We start from the raw sequence: 23,965 nt of genomic DNA on the forward strand, positions 1-23,965 counted from the left end.
GTATTTCTTCCCTGTGCTCCCACAGCCTCCTGGGCAAACCTCCATTGTAACCACAACAATACTAGCTACTGTTTAGTAGGTGTTTATTGTATACCCGGCATTGTCCTACCAGTTTATACATGTTGAACCGTTTAATTGTCACAGCCACCCCATGAGACGGTACTATTGTCCCCATTCTACAGTTGAGGAAACTAAAGCACAGAGAGGTAAAGTGTTTCCAGTTCACTATAAACTCTGTACTCCAATTGGATAGTTTCCACTGTGTAAATGCTCTTTTGCTCTACAGTCTTGATCTACCCTTAAGACCATTCAGTGAACTTGTTCTTTCAGATTCTGGATTTCCAGCTCTAGAAGCTCCAGACAGTTCTGTGTCTTCCATTTATCTCCTTATGCTGATCATGTTTTGCTTTATCCTTGGTGATAGCCTTCATAGTAGCTGTTGTCAAGTCCTTTCCTGCTAATTCTAGCATCTGTTTCCTGTGTTTCTATCGAGTGATTTTTCTTCTGGTTACAAGTCATATTTTTCTGAGTCTTCACGTGATTAGTAGTTTTTGATTGGACACTGGTCATTGTGAGTGTTACTATGAACATTTGGATCTTGTCTTTCTTTAAAGACTGATACATCTGTTTTAGTAGGTAGTTCATGTGTTTGTTGGTCAACTTGATCATTCTGAGAATTGTTTCTAAGGTTTATTAGGACAAGTTTAGGGTTAACCCTAAACATTAAGATACTCGGTGTCCCTGCCTGGTGGTTTAGCAAGGACTCTCCACTCTCCCCAGGTGAGCTGAGCCCCTTCCAGTTCTTTATAACCCGTGGGTGGGGATTGTTCACCTCACACTTACACTTGTTAGTAATTCTTTTCCCAGCCATGTGGAGTTTGACCCTGTACACACACAGTTTGGAAGGCAGTCAATCTAGGGGACACCTGGGTTGGCTCAGCTCTTGATTTTGGCTCAGGTCATGACTTCAGTTATGGGCATGGAGCCTGCTTGAGATTCTCTCTCTCCCTCTGCACCTCCCCTGCACCTGCTTTATTAAAAGAAGGAAAGAAGGAAAGGAAGGAAAGGAAGGAAGGAAGGAAGGAAGGAAGGAAGGAAGGAAGGAAGGAAAAAGAGAAAGAAAGAAAAGAAAAAAGAAAAGAAAAAGAATGCAAGAAAGAAAGAAAAGAAAAGAAAGAAAGAAAGAAAGAAAGAAAGAAAGAAAGAAAGAAAGAAAGAAAGAAAAAAGAAAAAAGAATGCAGTCGATCTAGATTTCTGCAACTCTTCTGCTACATAGCATCTTTGTCTCATCCTTTGCTTCTCAAATTCCAGCCACCTTCGCCTACCTAAACTTGACTTCTTCTCAACCCAGTGAGCTCTCTATGCTCCACTAGGAGTTCCCCCTCCTTGGGCCAGAGTCCAGGAAATGTACCTGTAGGCAGAAAGCCAGGATTGATGACGGTAAGGCTCACTTCATTTCCCTTCCCTCAGGGATCACTGTCCTGTGCTCCCTGTTGTCTGCTGTCTGCACACAGCTGTTATCTTCCATTATTTCCAGGTTCCTAATTGTTCCCAGCAGGGAGGTAAGTCCAGTGCTGATGACTGTCTCATGGCTAGAGCCAGAGCCCCAAAGCTTTTAGTAACTAACCTTTGCATGTGACTACAAAGCGAAGGGGAGCATTAAATCTAGAAAGCTTAAACAGTGACCCATACTTTAGCTGCCTCACAGGACTGGAGGCATGTGTGACATGTGGACGATGCTGGGATGCTGGTTGAGACATAGAGTCCCAGCCACAGCATTCAGAAGCTGGAGCTGGGACCCAGAGACCCATTGTATTGCATACACCCAGTGTATTGATTTAAATACACTCCCTGGATGAATATTCTGCGCACCAAAGCTTGTCAAGCCTGCCGTAGTGCCTCTAAAGTCAGGACTGAGGACAGGAGAGGACAGGAATCATGAAAAGGTTCTTCTGTCTCATCTCATTCCAGAGGAGTTTTAAGGTAGAAAGGTAGTCACTGGAGGTCAGGAATTAAGCCTCCACTCTCAGATTTAGTAAGAGCTCAAGAGCACAGCTTCATCATTCTTCATCATTTGTCTTTGCTTTTCCTATTATCTCTTATCAACAAGCTCATTTCTTTTTACCGGATCTTCCTCCTTACTTCCTTCCTCACTAAACTCCTTGTAGCTGCCGAACTCGTCCACCCACTAATGATTCCCAGTGACCCTGTTAAATTAGGTGTACTGCATTTCTGTTCCCAAAATCTCTTTCCCCACATACGTACCTGGGATGCCTCGTGCCAGTGCTGAACTGTAGTGGCTCAGTGATTGATGGCTGCTGGCTATACTTTCAATCTGCCCGTCCTCACAGATTGTTGCTCCAGCCATCGGTTGCCTAGGATGACAGGGTGATCATCCAGGAGGCTGTGCCAAAGGACTCAAGGAGGCAGGGACCCCGCTGGACATGGACAAAGCTGATAGGTGCTCACAAATTTATGATGCTGACAACTCTGAGATGCTCATTAAATTCTTGGTCCCCAGAAGGTTTGCTCAGGTGGTATCTTCTCCAGGCCTCTCTCCACCCTACCCTGAACCTCTTTCTAATTCCCTTCAACAGATTTCTGAAATCCTCCTTTTTTCTTTTTTTTCAGTGTGTGAAAATGCTACAGTTTAAGAAGTAGCCATTAAACGTTACAGCAAAACCTTCTGAGTGCTAAAGTGTGCACACTTCTAAGTGCATATCATTATTATTTTAAAGATTTTATTTATTTAAGAGAGAAAGATAGTAGGAGCAGGAGGTGGGGCAGAGGAAGAGAGAGAAGCAGACTCCCTGCTGAGCAGGGAGCCTGACTCTGGGACTCCATCCCGGGACCCTGGGACCATGACCTGAGCCAAAGGCACACACTTAACTGACTGAGCCACCCAGGCACCTTCTAAATGTGTATTATTTAAAGGTTGTGCTGGCTGCTGTTGTGGCAACTCTTAAGGCCATCTTGTGTGAGCCCATCACTGACCATGCTATATCAAAGCAAAGAGATCATTATACAAAATTTCAGGACTCAGAGAAGAACTTCTGACTGTGAGTGAACACTCTGTCTCATACCACACGCCCACCAACATCACTGCCACCACCACTCATTGCCAAACTCATTTACTTCTCAAAAGAAGCCTATGGGAAAGTTTTTAGAAATCAGCTTTATTGAGGGCTAATTTACATACACTAAACTGAATCCATTTAAAGCATAGCATTTGAGTTTCAACAGATACATATGCCCAGTGAAGCCACCACCACAATCAATACAGAATGTTGCCATCCCCCCGCCCTCCAAAATTTCTCATGCCCCTTTCTAGTCCATCCTTCCCCTGCTTCCGTCTCCAGGCAACTACTGATTCATATTTTGTCCCTATACAGTGGTTTGCATTTTCTGAAATTTTATGTGAGTCATGTATACATATGCTTTTGTACATACATAAGTTCTTTTTTCACTCACTGTAATGATTTTCAGTTTATCCAGGATGTTGTATGTATCATTAGCCTGTTCCATTTATCAATGAGTAATATTCCAGTGTATAGACATACCACTTTTTGGTTAGGTATTCACCTGGTAATCGACATTTGGATTGTTCATTATCCCTGTTTTAAAGATGAGCAAACAAAGGCAAAGAAAAATAACCTTGCCGAAGGTCACATAATAAGTGACAACACTTGGAAGGTGGCTCTTCTCACCACTATACCACCAGTGCCACACTGCCCAGCACCAGGATTTAGATATAAATCTTGACCCCAGAGTCCTTGCTCTTGGCCTCTGGGCTATAACAAATGGTATGACCCTTGGCTCTGTTGGGCATCTCCTTCTACAGGTGGGTTGTGTTAATATCAGCTCTCACGTTTGTAATATAGAGTGCCTAGCATGATTGATAGGATGCTAAATACAATTCCATTAAGGACGGAGAGAAGAAAGATATCTATTTTCAGAGAATACCTCTAGTATTTTTTTCCCCTTCATAAACTTGAAGTGTGAAATTAGTGATTTGGCCTTTATTTTGGCTCTGGAGGTTTGACATGTAAAACCCTTTCTTGTCAGAGTGCACTTGATTTTACCTTCTAGGAGGGATGCCTCTTCCCTGGCATAAATCTGTTTTCCATGCAGTTATGCCTGAGTCCTTTAATGGAAAATCAGTTCATATGTTACACTTCACACTCGACTTCGTCCATTTCACTATATGTGAATGTTTAGAATCCATTATGCAGTAGGAATCATATGTTACATGTAACTAGTTTCTAGAATTATCTTTGCTCAGAGAATTACTTGGTTGGCTAGCGAAGGCTGCTCCTTTGAACTTAGAATAACCAGTGGGTGGGGACACTCCATAAACGATTGCCCTGAATCATCTATGGAGGCTCATTCAGCAATGACATTAAGCAGATCTTTCGGCGCCTGTGAGGAAACCTACTGGTGCTCTTAATAAAATCATACCCAGGTTCTTCTACGTTGTCAGCATGAGGAGCATTGTCACATGAGAAGGGGCTGCTAATTTCCCTATACTTGGTAGCAGTAGTGATTGGCGAGCAATCCCAATGGAGAATATATCTTGGGGAATAGAAACGAGAATCCAAGGACTAGGACCCCCTCCAGGCAGGTGGTCTCTTTCTACCACAGTCCTAGAGGTTAGATTTCATTGAAGATGTCCAGCAGGTGTTCGTACAGTGCCTCCTGTGGCCATGACTGCTCCAGAAGCTGGAGATAGTGGCAAATAAGATAGCCCTTGCCCTCCAGCGGATGTAGTGAGAAATGCCACCTCCTTCCCCTCCCTGTCTTGTCTAGGAAACTTTCAGGAACCATGTCTCTCAGATCTGTTTCTCAGCATTCAGCCTCCCAAGCTTCACTCTTGGCACATATTCTCCTTCTTCCCCAAGAAGATGCCCAGGGAAAGAAGAGAAGTGCTTCCTCCCCTCCATCAATGCTTCAGGCTTCCGAGGGAAGAGAATAGAAAAGTAGAAGAAAAAGGCTTTTAGGGTAAGGTGTGTTTTTAGAATGAGAAATGGGAGTGACTGATGTTTGGAGGTGGTTTTGGAGTCTGTTGGTTAACTAGAATGTACTACATGGGACTCTTCACAAGGCCGAGGTGGGCCACAAGCTCACACAGTTTGAGGGGAGCCAGGCAGATACCATACACACATGAAAGAGCAGAAGCATGAGACAGTAGAGAATGGTGGGGCCTGTAGTAAACCTAGAGAGAAGAGATGGTGTGGCCTGAAAGTTTTCAAATTCACATTTCAAAAGTGACAGAATTTTTAAAATCAGTTCATAAGCAGAACCTAATGCATCTGCAAGTTGGATTAGGCCTTTGGGAAGTGATCTGCGAATGCTCTGTAGGTATAGTCTACAGAATAGTCCATAGACTTTGTAGGGCTGTGCTCTACAGGAATACAACTTTGCTGGGGAGACAGAACATAAGAGATGAAAGCATTGAAGAGGTAAGAAGCTAAGACGGCAGCATAATGGGTGGCACAGGTGGCCAGTGGTGGTTGCTGTGTTCATGATTTACATTAGCGAGGGCCACAATTCAGGTGACGAAGAGATCCCTGTGGACTGAGGGCACTTGAGGAAGAAGAAAGAATGAGCGGTGGGTCCTGAAGGTCAGGCAGCGTGTGGTCAGGTGAAGAAGAATGCAAAGGGCTTCTGAGTGAAGCCCGGCAGGAGGAGAGACTCTGCGTGGAGAATGAATAAGGAATTTACAGTAACTGCAAGAGAAGCTGGTTCTGGTCCATTCTCAGCTACAGATATTAAGCGTCCCACGTAAACTGCGTTTAGTGAAGTTCAAAGATTGTTAGTCATCTGATTTGCTGGTACTAGGTGGGATCACTCACAGCTAGGGTTGACACGATGCTTCAGGGATGTTGGGAATCATGATTAGGACAACAGCTGAGAATAATGGACAGCCAGAGCCCCAAATGACTGCGGGGTTCCAATATTGTAGGATGGCCACACTAATGTTTCCTATTTAGATGACCGTGCTTTAGTGGCACAATTATCCATCTCTGTTCTTGGAATCAAGTTTCTGGTTGACACAAAGGCCTTTGGACTTCTTCTGTCATGGAAGGTTGTACGGGGTTAGAAGAAAAAGCATCAAATCCGGAATAGGGTTAAATGCAGCCTCACATGTCACTTTGGGCTAGTTATTTATTCATTTATTTATTCATTCATTCATTCATTCATTCATTTCGCCATCATTTGTTGAATACATACCATGATGCTTAGGGCTGGGCGCTGGGGATATGATGTTGCAGAGAACATTCTTAGTCTTTGCCCTTATACTGCTTATAGCCTAATAGGGAAATGGGGAGTAAACAAATGGTCACAAAGCTAAAGAAGGAAGGACAAGTGACGATTGAGCACACTGAAGGCAGAGTATGGATCCATGAGAGAGAATAGCGTGGAGAACTGACTTGGATCAGGTGATGAGGGAAGGCCACTCAGAAGCAGTGGTTTTCACACCTCAACCTGAAGGAGGAGTGAAGTTGCCAGGAGGATGCAGGGGTGTGAGTAGGGCAGCTGGGGGACCCTAGTGGAGGAGACCGCAGGTGCAAAGTCTTGTCACCTCTCCAACTCCAGGAGCATTTCCAGTCCTATCTGATCTCTTCCAGCTCTAAAATCCAGCTCTCAGAAAGTGAACTCAGGATGGAATGTGAAGCTTTGAGATGAGCTTTGTGAGAAGCACACAAATGGCAGAAGAGCACTTCCTAGTCCTTAAAAAAGATGAGTAATAACTCAGGTTGAAACAACTTCTGAAAACACAATTAGATATGGACTCACCTTTCAAATAGTTTGTCTCAGAGTGGAATTCAAGTTAGGAAAGAATTGTAAGCCCCAAAGATGTCTTTCAAAAGTGGAAAGTCTCTGAAAACAGGAGCTTTAAAAAAAAGGGGGTGGGCCAGATCTTTCTTGCACTTAACAATTGCATTATGGGTGTCCCAGGTCCACGGGTGGAATGTTCACGGCCTCTTCCTGGCTGCTCCCGGCACCTCCTGGGCATCTCATCCCCACTAGAGAGGGCTGTGCTCTTGGCAACTCAGGTCTAGTTTTGACAGAATCAAATATCTCAAAACCTTCAGAATAATAAATCCTTATGACCAGCCAAAAAGTGTTTAATTCCTAAAGGACCAGCTGAGTTGAGCCACTTCTAGCCTGGGGCAATTGGGGACTTAATTCTGTAAGTGTAGCAATCTGGATGATCTGAAAGCTCTGAGTTTAAGGGTAATTGCTCAATTTTCTATCCATGTCAACAGGGAAAATAGGTAAAAGTGGCTGAACACAGCCAAGCAATGAGGCTGGATGAGATGTGAGATGCTGGCCTGTCAGTGGAATTAGAAAAATGCCATCTGTAGAGGGTTGTCACTCCCTCACCCCTATCTTTCCGTCTCCTCGGTCATCACCAGCTCTGGGCTTTTCTCACTCTCTTTTGGGCTCTTCCTCTGCACCGAGTCTTACCACCATGCCCTCTGTCCCTTCTGCAAACAGCAGAGTCGCTCTCAGCCTAAACAGCTTTAACGTGGAGAAAGAAAGTGGTAAGAATTCCTTAAGTACAGATAAATTAGAACCCTGCATCTCAGTTCCTTTCTCTTGCTTTGTAAGAACATTCCATTATGTCAGCATTCAATGTAGGGGACTTCTTAGGTGATCCACAAACCTAGTTCCTTTGGCCTCTAATCTTTTTAAACTATTATAACTAGCACTATTTTTTTTTTTTTATCCTTAAAATCAATTTGTATGGAGGCACCTGGGTGGCTCAGTCAGTTCAGCTTCTGACTTTTGATCTCAGTTCAGGTCTTGATCTCAGGGTCGTGAGTTCAAGTCCCACGTTGGACTCCACACTGGGGATGGAGCCTACTTAAAAAAAAAAAAAAAAAAATTGTTTTTTCTAAGTTTGGCGTCACTAGAACTGGATGCTAAGGTCTTTCTAAACCCATGCCTCCCCACCCTTCCCTGACACATAGATGAGCAGGAGTGCCTGTAGCTGTCCACATCCAGCACAGGAGTGGGGTCGGGTAGGGTGGGACTCACTGGTACAAAGGTTAGCTGTCCTGTCTATTGTGTCTATGCTTTGTTCTGTTTATAAGATACTGGATAACAAATTTGAGAAAGAAGTCATTCTTGTAGGAAATGGTATTGATAATTAATGTTAGTGTTCAGTGTAAGCCAGGCCCTGCACTGCTTTCCCTGCAATAACCCTCATAGCAGTTCTCAGAGGAGACACAGTGATCATCACCCCTGTACAAAGGAGGAAATTGAAGCCTTGTGAAGTTAAGTCACTCACAGGAGTCACATGGCTAAGAAGCAGTGATGTGCTGGCTAATATTTAACAATCAGCTCTCCAGGATAACAGAGTCCTCATTGGTAGTGTTTGCCAATTTCTGCGGTGTAGATAGGCCCACCATGGCTGGTTTGGGGCTCTCATCAGGGTATCACTGACCACAGAGCTGGGAAGAGATGGCCAGTAGCACACCAGGATATCAGATTTCTACCACACAGGCACGTTAAAAGTAAATAATTGCAAGAGCATGATGGCTAAAGTGAAATGCAAAATTTAAGAAATGCTGAGTTTTGACCTATTTATTGCTTTTGTTTTTAATATAATGTATTTATAAGGATATATAAGTTAGTCGTTAATGATGTTTATGTGTAACAACCTGCATGCAGTATTCCTAAAAATTTAGTTGTTGGTTCTTACAGGCCAGCATGAGCTGCTCTAGCACACCACCGCTAGTTGGTGTCACAGCTGACATTCAGATGTGGTCCTTGTGACTTCTCGCTCTCTGCTGTCACGGCCTTTGTTGTTGTTACAGCACCCGGTTGGTTTTTCCACCCTGCTTATTGAAGAGGCCAGTCTCTCCTCATTTTTCTAGCCCCCCTGTTGCAGATCCCCTCTGACCCCAGTTCTCAGACTAGCCTGCTGGCCCGTCCTGGGCTCTGCTGACCCTCACTGTCAGGTCCCACCTGCAAGCATCCCCTGGCTGATAGGCAAAAACCAAAGACACCAGGCCTATAAAGCTGTGTGACATGAAGCAGAACATTCAGGTTTGATCATTCCTCTCTTTCTTCTTATGCTTCATTTTTCTATCAGATCCATTAAGATGGCTGTTAGAGAATGAATTCTTGTGCTTCTGCTGAGTCTTGCAGAGAGGAAAGTCTACCTTAGGGCGCAAGGAAGAAGTTTCACTGGGCGCAGTGTGAGGATGGGCATTTTGGGAAATTTGTGAGAAGCAAGGCCCCACAGGCATCCACCTGGGCCTGAAGGGCTATGAGGGAAGCTCTCCCACCAGCCTGTCCCTTTGAGGCACAGCAGAGGGGACAGATTGACCCCACAGTGAGGCACACACTCGCCAGACTGCAGGGCGCATGGAAGAGCCCCCGCCAGGGTGCTGGGTCACGTGTGAGCTGAAGTCCTCGTGGAGCTACAGGTGGAATCTGTGCAGGTTTATTGCACTGTAGGAAATGAATTTTATTACAATGATTCTGAGCAAAATATTTGGCGTGCTCTGTCCATAGGATATAACTGTGGCTAGAATATTTGGAAAGACACTGCTATAAGCAAATGTGACAGAAAGGATTGGGGATTTTAATATATTTTTTTTAATTTATTTTTTATTGGTGTTCAATTTACTAACATACAGAATAACACCCAGTGCCCGTCACCCATTTTTTTAATACACGATGAGATACATTGTAATGGACGCCCCAGAGTCTGATTGTCATAGAGGTAGAGTAGACCTTATCTGATGATAAGGAGACTTAGGACCAGAGTTGACAAGTGTGGAAGGTCATCCAACTAGAGGCAGATCTAAGACTCAGGATTCCTGATTTCTAATTGGGACACCCTGTAGTATGACCCTATGGACCAGAAATCTGGCAATTCAGTTCTTCCTTGAGAGACAGTTAAAGTCACATTCCTGGCAGCAAGAGAAAAAAGAGCATTAATAGGTAAAGATCCTTGAGGCCATCGGGCTGATTTCTCTGTTCTCCCATGTAGGGGTGGTCAGTGCTGGTCTCCAGAGTGAGGGAAACACCAGGGAAGTTACCTGGAACTTGCCAGAAATTTCTTCAGTCAGCCCGAGCAGCTGCATGTATTTATTTATTTATTTATTTATTTATTTATTTATTTATTTATTTATTTATTTATGCAGGAAGTTATTCAAGGTCCTATGACCCTACCCTGGGTAAAGTATACACCATAAGAGAGTAGGTGTCTGGGAGTTGATGGGAAGGAGAGATGTTTAGAATTCCTTGACTCAGCAAATGTGGGAGAGACTGGCTTGGCCGTATTCTGCTGGCCTCCCAAAAGGCAGAATGTCAGGGGAGCTTTAGAACTGAGCTGAGCTTTGAACAGATTTTAGCTCTGCTTTGTCAACTCAATCACGATCTACCTCATACCCCCAGCACCGCCATCTAGCTGCAAAGCTTAGCCCAGTGTCTTGACCAGACCTCTCGCTCTGTTGGCAGAGCCAGACCCAGTGTCTTATGCCCCTAGTGGTGCCTTGAAATCTCTAGTCATGCCGGACTTTCCAAACTTATGGTCCCAAATGTCTTTCCCTGAAACATGGTTGACAGTGGCCTTTCTGGCTTCCATTTCCTTTGTTCATGTGCGCAGCTTACTTGCATGTCCCCATCTGAAGGGGCAGAATGGGGAATGAAAACAACAGCCTGTTGCCATGCACACACACGTGTTTCGAATGAGGCAGGTTGTAGTCCCCTTCCTCCAGGAACACACACACACACACACACACACGTGCGTGCGCCCACACACACACACACACACACACAGAGCTCCATCAGCATTCTATCATAGTATAGTCAGCTTTCAGGAATGTGATTAATAATAAATCATCCAGCAGTAAGCACTGACAAAAGTAAAAGAGAGCTAAATCTCCCTGAAGTCGTTACAGAGATCAGAGTATTTATTCCGTAACTCATAGCCGAACCCAGAAGGCAGGCTCAGAATAGGACAGAACTGATCCCATTTAGTTTCGAGAGACCATCGGAGAAGTGTTCCAGCTTTTGGGAAGAGGTGTGGGTACTGCACATGATTGTGAAGGGAGTAGACGAAGGAATCAGAGGGCCTGTGCACAGTGGACAGGCCCACATTGGAGAGAACTACTGTTCCCCAAGGGGGTTTAGACTTAGATGTAAATGTAGATGACTTAGATTTTTATTTGACTAGAAACAAATAGAGGCTCAGTTTTCTAGGATGCCTGTTTCGGAAGAGGGGACTGTATCCATAGGCATCATGCCATCTGCATGGAAGAAGACAGTCGTGGAGTTGTTCCAAATAGCCTTTGTAACAAAAACACAGCAAGTTGTACCCTGGGATAGTTGGAGACTCTTCTCCCAAATAGATAGCCAGGGTGCATTTGCTCAGCTGGAATGGAAGCCTGACAGCCAAGGTGTTGGCTTAGGTGAGATGGGAAGGGACAGTTTACGCTCAGAGGTTGGACTTCGCCCACCTCTTAGCCCTCATTTAGAGAAGTCTTTTCTTTCCGACGCATCACCCGCATCACGCATCACCCGTGGAAATTGTTTTCTAAAGAAGGATTAGGTAAATCGTTCTTTGGAAAGATTTAGGTGGAAATCTAAAGGGGAGGTAACAGAGGACTCTCTGACCCTAGCAAGAGAAGGACCTGATGTGACCAAATGGTAGGTCTCCCTCTCTAGCTTTAGGTTCTACTAGATACTGAGTCTGTGTGTGTGTGTGCATGTGCGCACACGCGCGCATGTGTGTACTCATCTATATATACACACACAGGAGGACACATACTGGGAATGTGATTCCTGAGTCCATAAGTGTGGTTGACGGACTAGGTTTACCTAAAAGACCCTTTAAGAGAAAGCTCTTGAAAGATGATTACAGAATTGAGACACCATCATTTAAAAGTGCCCGAGGCAGACGCCTTTGAAAATTGCAGCAGCGGAGGGACGGAGAGAGAAGCACGCAGCCCTTGATTGTTGCCTGTTCCCTCGGGACCCGTGCTCCCCCTCCCCCTCTGTTTCTCATCTGATAAGAGAGAGAGCAGCACTAAGACTCCTCATCTATCTTATGAAAATCCGATTCGGAATGGCTGTGATCAAAACCAGCTGGCTGTCACCAGCAGTGGCCTCGCGCGGAGGGAACCGCTCAGAAGCGTTCCGTATGTGGGAGTGTCACGGGTGGCACCGATCAAAGTCGCCTCTTTTTAATAAATATATATAAGGAAAAATATAAAACCTAAGGATTTAGAATAAAAGCAGTGTAGTTTGTCTTGTTTTTTTCAGTGTAACACGAAGAGGATGAAATAGAATCAGATATGCCTGGTTTCTAACATCCGTGCTTCCACGGGCGGCTTGGCGAAGGCGCTCTGTGTCACGTTAATACTCTATCACTCATCTTGGGCCCTATTGAAGAGGGTGGAAAGCTCCTCAGTTTCCATTCCTTCCAGCCACTTTTTCCACACACTTTTAAAGTCCTCTCCCCCTCCTTGTCCTGAGCACATCTCTGCAGATCAAAGCTGGAACTAGCAGCAAGCTCCGAGTGCTCTTAGAGTGGTAGAGAGCATTGCTCTTCATTGTTCTTCATTCCCTTCAGCTGCCAGTGCCCAGTGGTGTGGTGTTCCCTAGAGGTCACCTCGGCAGGTGGCAGTGGGGTCCTCCCAGTGGCAGACTCCAGGGCTGAATGGGATCTTTCCCCATACAGAACTCTCGTTGGGCTATGCTTGTCTCTCGAGAGCACTACCTTCGAATTGCTCCAAAGGCTCAATCCTGGTTGAGAATGACCCTTTGCATTGCTGATCATGATTCTTGTGAGCACTCAGTGTGCACTTGGGTAGGGAGGTGCAGAAAATCTCATTCCGGGGTGTTGCATCCATGGTTCCTTCGGATACATGCTAACATCCTTCTGTGGCTGATGTGGTGAGGTCAGGCTTTCACACATCGTCATTATACCGCAAGCCAGGCTGTCACTCTTGGCGAAGGCCCTGCTCTGCCATGGTCCAGGCAGCACCACAGCATGCGGAGGCCTGATTTATCTCAGAAACTAATGTTAGTCCAAACCTTCCTTGTCAAACCATCATCAGCCAGGAGAGTCACCAGAGCTTGGGCAGGCTGTGAGGAACCATCAGCTATTTTGACTTCCTTAAGGTCTGTGATCTCCTTTCCCAGCAACAGTAAGAGAGATGCAGTTTGACAGGAATATGGAAGCATTTCAACCTGTGGGACACAGAAGAAGCCCACCACACCACCCCCACCCCCACCACCGAGCTGGCACCTCAGGACGGGGCATCTTTCCTTTCTGGCTCTGTCACATGCTTCATCGGGGACCTGCTTGTGCACAGCTCCAGAGTAGACATTGGCTCCACTGTGTCTGTTTCTTGGCATTCGCGGTGTGGGTGTCTAGCCACCATCCCAGTTGCCAGATTCGTTTCTCCCCATGTCTGCTGCCTCTCTCCTCCCCTGCCAGTAGTGAGTCCGGGCTGGACCCGGCTTCCATCAGGTAAAGTCACAAGGGATAAGTCGTCTTAAAGCACCTGCCAGGGACCTGCAGGCATGTTTTTGCCCCTCGACTTGGAGAATGCAGGGGACCGACGGTTGCAGGGCCCAGGCGTGCTCAGGAGCTCCTCTGAGGCCCTCTCTTTCTCTTGTTCCTCCGGGTGTTTGAAGCCTGTTGCCTACTGCTTTCCCCTTTTCTTCTCCCTTTTCAAAAATTCTCCATTTTTTCACTTCGAAAAAAATTATTTATACGATTGAGATCCACTAATTAAAGCCATTTTCTGGTATTTGGTTACTGGAGCGTTTGATGTCTCTCTGACAAGACCATGAAATGCATGGAGTGTCCACAGGGACAGAATTTGCTGAACACGGCTCTTTGTAAATGAGGGGACACAGTGTCGCAGCAGCTCATGAATATGGAACGCCCATGATGCCACCTCAGTGGACTTGGGAACACAGATGAATCCTGTCATGTGCTAAATGAGACCAATTTCTTTCACTTAACTTCATCTTCAATCAGACCTTCTTCCATTTGCCTGTTTAAAATTCCCCATACGTGATGCAGAAGGTAACAGCATTCAGTAAAACAAAGTTTTGCAGCTGGAGAGAAAAATTATAACGATCTCTGGTTTAAAGTTGCCATCTCCCCAAAACGTGGACATTGTTTCTCTTTTGGGCTCTGCTGAGGTCTTTTGCCTTTGGGCACAGAAGCAGGGGTTGTATGGACCTCTTACTGGGGTGTCCTTAAGCACTATGTCCAGATTCCTTTGATGTGGATTGGTTATTGAACTTGGCTATAGATGGTGAGTGTGAACCGTTAGGAGCCCATGGATCCTCTGCAGGGGCTGGGGCACTGCATGGGAAAGCAGCTCTGGGAAGAGATTCCATATGACCAAGCAGGACCTTTGCCATGGGGAGCTCAGTTAGTGGACAGAGTGAGAGGGACAGATGTCATCAGAAGGCATCTGGAGGAACCTGGCAGGTAGACCAACCACTTGTGTCACTTACTAAGGTGTCAGGGTGAGAAAGTGCTAGAGTATAGAAGAGACTTCATGGAGCTCTCCTGAAATCCCTGTGGCTACAACCGGGAGATCCCATTCAGAAATCCCCAACCAAGAAAATCATCAAAGAGTAGTAGAACCTCAAGGGACACAGAGAGGAGGGGCTGCTTTGGGGACCTAGGGTCCTTTGTTCTTTCCTTCCTGCAGAACTTAGACTTAGTTCCAGGTAAAGAGCCTGAGTCATGCTCAGGGTGTACTCTGCATGCTGAGTCTGGTCTTTAAAAAATAAGTTTCTATTCTAGTTGTACCAAAACAGGCCAACAACATCTGGGTTTGAGTGTGGGCCATCTCAAACTGCATCTCAGAGATCTGGAGCCCGCTTTATTGGAAGAGGCAGGCTGGCTTCTTACTGTCAGGTCATGGGGGCTAAAAAGGAGTCCTCTGGGATTTTACTGGGTAGTTAGCTTTTTAGTGTGCGTGTATGATGATATTATCCATAATGAACGTATCTGGAGGCAAATGGCAGCTTCTCACATCTTTGAAACCAGTTGTAATCAATCTTACTGGTGTTCCCACATGTGTCTATTATTTATATAAGCACCCCTCATTCTGTGCTTTCCTCTGGTAGCTGGTTTGCTGGGTAATCTGTTGGCAGACTGGTGTTGCAGTATCATAACGAGTTTCCCATTTGTCAGTCTCTCTCTTTGAAATAAGTTCTTACTGTTGTTGGTTGTGTATTAACAAACCTTTCCCGGGAGCTTCCAGAAAATGGAGTGGAATAGCGGGGCACTCCAGAAATCCAAGAAGGAAGAAACACAGGGAGGTTGGTGAAGAGCGATGTGACCCAGCCTCAGGATGAAAGCCTGGTGATCCACGTGGACCAGATTTGAATGACTCTTCCCCTGTGATTTTGTGCCCACTCATCCATTGTTTCTTGCATATGCCCAGCCTTTCCCAGCTAGGCCCTGCAGCTGTCAAGTGAAGCAAAACCTTTGCTCTGATGTTATCAAATCCAGAAAGTATCCAAGGATTGTGCCTGGTTGTTTATAAAATCATTCCTACTTAGGCAATTGTAGGGCTGGGTGACACTTAGACTGTAATTGGAACGATACAGAGAAGATTGATGTGGCTCTTCCCTGTGTGGGACTTTCAGTTGGAGGGGAATCTATTGATTCAGTTCTGTTCAGTTGTCCTTTGGTTCGCTGGTCCTTGGGAATGCAGTGACTGGGATGTGCTTCTTGCCCTCAGCTGGTTCACCATCTAGGGGGCAGACCTAGGGCAAATTTCACTTAACCCTACCCACTACAGGGTAGTGAGGTCCACCCTGTGGCCCTAAAGTATAACGGAAAGACAAAGTAGAAAGCTCCGAATTCTACTTGTTGGATTCCAAGGTGATTCACAAAGGAAGGGATATACATTTTCCTGATTCTGCTTTTATTATCACTATTTTCTTATGTGTAGTCCCTCCCTCTGCAGCTTTGCCATGCTTCGGTGATGTTGGTTTTCCCCTGATGTGCCCTGGAAGGGGTCTTGTGTAGAACAGGCACCCTGTCCGTGTTTCCTGGCTGGTCGATGAGGGTCCTTCCTCCCCTGGCACCAGGTACCGTCTCTCCTGCCTCGCCACATGCTGCTCTCCCAGTACTGAGCACACTGGCCTTCCTCCAGTTTCTTCAGGCTCATGAGTTACTTCTCACCTCATAGCACCTTTGCAAAGGTCATCCCCCACCTGGTCGAATGCTATCTATCCTTCGGCTTTGAGCTCATCATCCCTCATTCGGAGACCTTTCCCAACCCCACCTCACCACCTTCCAAGGTTCTAAATGAGATCTTCTCTGAACCAGATTAAATGCATTATGGGGCACTCAGTCCATAGAATACTTGGTGGTCATTTACAAGAAGAAGATGTATCAGGGACGCCGGGTGGCTCAGTGGTTGAGCATCTGCTTTTGGCTCAGGGCGTGATCCTGGTCCTGAGATCGAATCCTACATCAGGCTCCCTGCATGGAGCCTGCTTCTCCCTCTGTCTGTGTCTCTGCCTTTCTTTGTGTGTCTCTCATGAATAAATAAATAAAATCTTAAAAAAAAAAAAGAAGAAGAAGAAGAAGATATACCAGTATATGTATAGAAAAAGAAAGCAAGTGGCAGAACAGTGCCCGTGTAAAGCGATCCCATTTGCAAGCATCCTTTAAAGGACATATGTGCTGTGGCCTGCATGCATTCTTTTCAGTAAATATATACCAGAAATTGTTAATAGCACCTCTAGGGAGACAGACTAGGGCTTATATAAGAAAAGGAAAATTTTCACTTTAAACTTTTCTGTAGCATTTGAATTATTACCACATAGAATATTTCACCTTTAAAAAATAAGACAATTAGTGGTTTCAGCCCTGTTATTTTCCAACGCTCTGTGAGGACAAGGACTGTGCTTGATTTGCTGCTGTTACTGACACCTTCCGATGGCAGCTGCTCAGTCAGGACTCCTTGAACGAATGGAGGGACAAATGCACAAACGAGCAAACAAATGCTGTTTCCCCACCGTGTGGCTAGCCTGTGACACATCGGACAGACAAGCAGCTTGAGCAGGCAGGAGAGATGGCTATAGAAGAGGCAGGGAGCAAGTGCAGAGAGCAAAGAAAACCTGTCTAGTTGGAGGGGTCGAAGCTGGGAAAGGGAGAAGCACATGATGGGGTCTGTATACGAGGTGGGGTGGGGTGGTCTGAGTACAGGGGGTTTTGTGTATACAGGGGATGTCTGTATAGGGGGGACATTCTGCATACAGGGGGTGATCTGTGGGGGGGTCTATTTCTATATGGGGTTGGGGGTGCCCTTGTGCTGTGGAGCTGAGATAGAGGAGGCAGGCGCCCACTCTTGTACCACTGGAGACATCAGAGCGCTCCTGTCTTGCTCCCCCTTCCTGAGACTGTCCAAGGTGCTCAGTCCCCTCCAGGGGACCAGTTTAGTAAGACATGGGTGGCAGGGACAAGGCCCCAGGGCTCCAGCATTGGTGCACTCTTCCCATTCTGTTGCCCTCCACCTTGCTGTAGGGAAGTAACAAGTGGGGATGTCCGGTGAGGGAGAGATTTGGCTGGTTTGTGGTATTTGGAATCAAGAGAAGTACCCAGAGCAGAGGACGATGAGTTTCAGGCTGAGTAACAAGCTGTCTAGGCTCATCCCTCTGCAAGGAAACCACAAGTGGGTGAGGGTGAGCTCACAGGGCTATGGTTGGTTGGAGCTGGAAGCTTGGTGCTGTCCGTTACTGATAATCTCTGCTCATGAAGCTGCTTCATCTTCCTGCACCTCACTGTTCTCGCCTGCAAAATGGGCGAGAGTAAATGAGAAAATGAAGAGCCATATAGTTTCTCTCCAGGCTCAACACTTTATCTACTCCTTATGTACTGAGCATAGTGTTTATTCTAAAGATTATTTTGTTAAGACTTTTGCATTTAATACTTATAACGACCATCGGAGGTAGGTATCATTATGATCCCCATTTTAAAGATGAAACAACTGAGGCACAGAGAGGATAAAGTCACACAGCTGGTATATGGGGAAGCCAGAAATGGAAGCCAGCCACCCTACCTTCCCGAGCCTGCGCTTTTAACCATGGTGTGGACCTCCTACCCATACAATTAACCCACTCACTGTTTTGTTGCATGTTCTTCCTCTTAGCAGCATGGAACAAAATGAGAATAAAGTTTATCAAACTATTAAATTTTTTAAAATAGTGGTAGCTTTTCAGTACCGCTAGAGCAGACTCATATTCCTCTGACTTTTTTAAAAAATGAGCATAGTTGACATATGGGGTTGCATTAGTAACACTCTGAGGTTACATTTGATGTCCTGAGTCAGCCTGGATCCCCAATCCCAGACTTTCAGGCCAAGCAGCTGTAACTGAGACTTCCACGTAGATAGTCTTGTGAAGAAGCAGATTTCTCAAGTCTGTTTTCTTTTTTCTAGGTTTGTTCATGGGTGTGTGTGTGTGTGTGTGTGTGTGTGAAGTAGGGGGGAGGGCAGGAAGGAGAAAGGCAGGACAAAAATTTCCAGGAACAAATGAAGTATCCGTAAGTCCTTGTTTGTGATAGTAAATCAGTAACTGTAAAATTGTGAAGTTCTTTGAAGTTTGCCCCAAACCTGCTCCACGGCCACCTGTTCCACGGGGGCCGGGAGTTGGACTCCCCAACTCTGCTGCGATGGCTCAAGCTGTCACTGCACCGGAATGTTCCAGCTCGCCTCGGCCTGGCTGTCATCGCTGGCTCTGTCCCACTCCGGCGGTTCACCGGGTTCTGTTGGGCACCAGGCTTCCAATTAGAGAGAAATCCCACTGTGTGGCCAGCCTCACCAGTGCCACTCTGAGACGCCCCTTTGCCAAGGCCTGGGCTGACCTCTGATCTGTCACAGATGGGCCAGCCCCACACTCCTTTGTGCACATTTGGAGGAGGGGGGTGGGGATGAAGAGGGAAGCCCGCGGGGAGTCAGAGTGGACATTGGGCAGCAGTGCAGTTCCTCAGAGCTGGGAGGAGCTGGGCAGAGTTGACAGGACCCAAATGCTAGCACTGTGGAGGGAAAGGGGACTTGGGGAGGACCCCATCCTGAGCCCTAAACCCAGCAGGGGGCCTTCTCTTACCACCTTTTGAATATTCATCTCAGGCTGGAGAGCCAGGAGCAGCTAACTGGCTCACTCCAAAACTGTCACAGTGCTGATGGCGCGTGGCACAGCCAGCTTCCTCCCTGCCCCACCGCAGGATCTGCGCAGTCTCTGTGGCCTGGGAGCCCCCCGCTCAGCCTGGACCTGGGGACAGTACCATCCCCAACTCTCGCCGTGGACAGTATTAATCACGCAGAGCCAGAGTGAACAGGAAAGCTAAGTTCCTATTTGCGTAAGAGATAGATTCTCAGAGAACTCCATCTCTGATTCTCCAGCAGGACAGAGATAGAATCTGAGCTCTGCACAGCTGCGCTCTGGACAGAGGGCTTGCTGAATGTGGTTTATTATTCTGGGGATGACATGCGAGTGTTCTTTATTTCCCCTATCAGCCATTTCTTTTATAAACCCTCTTGAAGGGGATCCCTGGGTGGCTCAGCGGTTTAGCACCTGCCTTTAGCCCAGGACATGATCCTGGAGTCCCAGAATCGAGTCCCGCTTCAGGCTCCCTGCATGGAGCCTCCTTCCCCCTCTGCCTATGTCTTTGCCTCTCTCTCTGTCTCTGTCTCTCTCTCTGTGTCATGAATAAATAAATAAAATCTTCAAAAAACCCCTTTTTTTATTCTTTTAATCACCCTCTTTCTCCCTCAGTCTTATTTTCTGTGTCTCTGTCTCTCCCTCACACACTTCCTCCCTCTCTTTCCAGGTTCAGCATCTGTAACTCTGCAGTCGGAAGCAATGATAAAGATACCAGGCTCCGAGTTGACATTTATATACTCGGGCAGAGCTGGAGTAGAGCAATTGCAAAGCCTAAATAATAGCCTGAAAGTGGCAAAGATCTTCCTAGCTGTTCTTGGAATGATTCTGTGTCTCTTTTAAAAAATAAAATTGGGGATCCCTGGGTGACGCAGCAGTTTAGTGCCTGCCTTTGGCCCAGGGCGCGATCCTGGAGACCCGGGATCGAATCCCACGTCAGGATCCCAGTGCATGGAGCCTGCTTCTCCCTCTGCCTGTGTCTCTGCCTCTCTCTCTCTCTCTCTCTCTCTCTCTGTGACTATCATAAATAAATTAAAATAAATAAATAAATAAATAAAAATAAAATAAAATAAAAAGTAAAATTGAGGGACGCCTGGGTGGCTCAGTGTTTGAGCATCTGCCTTCGGCTCAGGGCATGATCCCGGGATCCAGGATCAAGTCCCACATCGAGCTCCTTGCAGGGAGCCTGCTTCTCCCTCTGCCTGTGTCTCTGTCTCTGTCTCTCTGTCTCTCTGTGCCTCTCATAAATAAATAAAATCTTTATTAAAAAAAGGAAACTATGGTTTATAAAAAATAAAAAATAAATAAAATTGAGCATCTGCCTTCAGCTCAGGTCATGATCCTGGGGTCCTGGGATTGAGTCCTGCATTGCTTCTCCCTCTGCCTGTGTTTCTGCCTCTCTCTGTGTGTGTCTCATGAATAAATACATAAAATCTTTTTAAAAATTTTTTTAAAAATCGAATTCAATCCATAGAAGCAAAACGAAGGGTTTCTTCACTATGCTGTCCTCACTGGGATTCTTCTCCATCCATTGTTTACAGTTGGATTGGGAATTCTAGGATTCTCTCTCTCCATTGGCCTTTTTTTCTGTCCCATTGCTTTTTTTTTTTTACTCCGACTGGTTGAAACAAACAAAACCCCTCATCTAGTCAGTGAGGCTCATTTGGAAAAGGAAATGCTGCTTTAGGTTCATGACAGGATGGGCTATTTCAGCAAGGCACCACAGTTAAGTTGCTTATCTCTCGGCTTCTCCATTTGCATGAGTTTGTTCACTGATGAGAGAAGTAGCGTCGTGTCTCCTCCTCTGTCTGGATGTCTGTCTCCTATGGAGAGTTTAGAGAAGGGAAATCTCTGTGACACGAGAGAAGTGTCATCTTTAGAACAAGCATTGTATATTATATCAGACCTGGCAAGTAGAGACAGCCCGGGGACAGCCCTAGGGAGCCAGGTCATATCATTAGGTGTAAAATGTCCTTTGGAGTCAGGCTCAGGGCCATGACGGCTGTGATCTGTGATGATTGCAGGGACTTCGATGAGCTAATGCACATGTGGACCTTGTTTGTGAGGCAGTACGCTCATAGTGACATCCACCTCACCGGGCGACACTTTCACTGTTCTTCTGTCTCCAGCTGAGCCCAGCTCATTCACCAGCTCCTCCAACATAAACTTCCCCAAGTGCAGTCCTGGACTGTCTTCTCATTCCTTTACATTTCTCTTGGGAGATCCACTCCCAGGGCTCCTGACCTGGAGCATGCAACAGGATCACCAAAGAAATCTTAGAGAAAAAAATACAGAATCCTGAGCCCTACCCAGGAGGTTCTAGACAGCAGGTGCTGAGCGAGGGCCTGGGATTCAGAAATTTTGAAGTCTGCCTTTGGTTTTGTGCTACAGGAGCACAGAGCCCTAGACTGGGAGCCCCTGAGGGCGATAGGTCATGCCCCCAGCTGCCATGTGGAAGGCCATAAGTAATACACGGGGACCTGGGCAAGATCCCTCCCGGTGTGCGCTGCTGATAGTCTTGCCTCCTCCTGTCCTTGCAGATATTCCTGTTATTCCGGATCTGGAAGATGTACAGGAAGAAGACTTTGCTTTGCAGGTGGCCGCCCCTCCCAGGTACATTAAGTATGCGGATAGCAGGAGGCAGCAAGCATGTGACTTAATACATTCCGAGCCCTGTGTGCAGGGGTGCTGCCCCCTGCGTGGAGAGCAGGTATTCCTGGTAATGGGTTCCATGCCAGGGTTCCCGTTTTACTGGGCTTAATCTTCCCATTTTGGTCCTTCCCAGCTGCCATGAGGGGACGGTGGGATGGTGGCCCAGCAGCTCTCCCGGGACCAGTCTGCCCGGGATTCACCTCACTTCTCTCTCCTACAGCATCCAGGTAAACCGAGTGATGACCTACCGCGACCTGGACAATGACCTCATGAAGTACGCAGCCTTTCAGACCTTGGTGAGTGGGACAGCGTCTGTCCAGAGGGGCAGGCTCCAGGCGGCATCTCCTCCGCAGGTCTTTGAGGCTGCCTGGCAGCAGTCCCTTTGCTGGAGCCACCACCCTCGGGTCTCACGGCGTCCCTGGACCCAGCCTATCCCCGTGGCTCCCGGCGCCAGGCTCCCACCTGCTTCCACGGCTGCCCATAGGCATCAGTAGGTCCTGTGGTTCTGGAGCTCTGTCGCTGTCACTCCCTGCCCTCTTGGTGTTGACCTTCCTGCAAAGCATGTCCTGCCCAAAGACATGCTGTAGTGTTCCTTCCTCCCTCAGGGTCTGTGCAGTCCACCCACATTTTTACTTTACTTTTTTTTTTTTAAAAGGAATTTACTTATTTATTCACAAGAGACACACACAGAGAGAGAGAGAGGCAAAGACATAGAGGGAGATGCAGGCTCCCTGCAGGAGCCCAATGTCCCAATGTGGAACTCGATCCTGGGACTCCAGGATCACGCCCTGAGCTGAAGGCAGACGCTCAACTGCTGAGCCACCCAGGCGTCCCACATTTTTACTCTTCTTAAGTCATTTCTGCAGGTCTGGGTGGGCAAGTCCTACCACACATGCCCCTACCAACTTTGCAAGAGATAGTTGTCCAGAGGCCCCCACCCCCACCCAGGGTGCACAAGCTGGTCTGTTGGTTTGTTTGCATTCACAGGATGGAGAGATTGACCTGAAGCTCCTCACCAAAGTCCTTGCACCAGAGCATGAAGTCCGAGAAGTGAGTAGCAGCAGGAGCTCCTTCTCTGGGCCTTGTCATTCCTATGACCAGCTGGCTCCCCAGCGTGAGCTCTGCCTTCATGGGGGCCCATAGGGGGCTGGGCGGGGAGCCTGGGAGTTGGCTGTGATGGAGGGAAAGGCCCTCTCCCTACCCCAGCGATGCCTCTCCCGGCAGGATGACGTCAACTGGGACTGGGACCGTCTGTACACTGAGGTGTCCTCCGAGCTCCTCAGCGAATGGGACCTGCTACAGTCCGAGAAGGAGGATCCCATGGGACAGCCCGCACATACCTGAGCCCCTGGGCCTCAACAGACGGCTCTACCTGCACAGAGTAATTTCTGCTTTGGACTTGATAAAAATACGATAAGCCTGAGACTAAAGAAGCTTGCAAACAGCTTAGAATTTTTATATGGACTGTTTTGTAATAAAAATGCTTATTTTCAGCAGACCACGTTGGATCATTCCATTGTAATAAATTGCTTTATTCTGTGGCCATCTCTTCCATTTCTTTCCAGCAGCCTCTTGGAAAGATTCAAGAATGAAGGAGGTCTGATGGGTACACCCCCACTGTCGAAGGGAAAGCATGACTCAGGGGAGAGGAATGATGCTCCTCCCAGCCGTTTGGTTCACAGAGGCCAAGGCATTTCCCTGGAGCATCTGTCCACCTGGAAGCACCTAGAAACAAGGGTAGGGGAGGCTGTAAGCCTCTACCTGCTGGGGTCCGGGGAGGACCCAGCAGGGTGCACCCTCTCTGGGCATGTTCAGTGATGTCAGTAAAGTCATGCTGGCAGGCAGCTTAGCTGACAATGGCAAGAAGGGGGTACAATAAGGTGACCCATTCCTCACAGCGGGGTTTGGGGGCTTTCCTGACAGCACCGCCCCCCTTTCTCCTTTCTTCTTGTAGCCAGTGCCTGGGGCTCCCAAGGCATGCCCTTCCCTTCCCAGAGCCTCAATGCTGGTTCTCATTAGCAGGGGCCAGCTTGGCAGCCCCGAGCATTCCACAGAAGCACTCTCTCAGGGAGCCTGGGACTCCCTCTGACCTCTCAGAGCCATAACTGCTTGTCTCCATTGCTCCCCCAAGCATCA

General features: G+C 47.1%; 1 protein-coding gene across 2 annotated transcripts in view; it reads left to right on the plus strand.

Moving 5' to 3' along the window:
• The window catches only part of IFT43 (intraflagellar transport 43), an 82,074-nt gene extending 58,704 nt beyond the window's left edge, over positions 1-23,370 (plus strand). For both annotated transcript variants that reach the window (XM_077910086.1, XM_077910087.1), the window contains 4 exons: positions 21,718-21,790; positions 22,050-22,125; positions 22,817-22,879; positions 23,054-23,370. In XM_077910086.1, coding sequence (XP_077766212.1) covers positions 21,718-21,790; positions 22,050-22,125; positions 22,817-22,879; positions 23,054-23,173 — 332 coding nt within the window. In that variant the 3' untranslated portion in view covers positions 23,174-23,370. The remainder of the gene's footprint in view (positions 1-21,717; positions 21,791-22,049; positions 22,126-22,816; positions 22,880-23,053) is intronic.
• Positions 23,371-23,965: the final 595 nt, after the last annotated feature.

The sequence above is a fragment of the Canis aureus genome, chromosome 9 (assembly GCF_053574225.1).
Source record: "Canis aureus isolate CA01 chromosome 9, VMU_Caureus_v.1.0, whole genome shotgun sequence".
In the NCBI taxonomy this organism is placed as follows: Eukaryota; Metazoa; Chordata; class Mammalia; order Carnivora; family Canidae; genus Canis; species Canis aureus.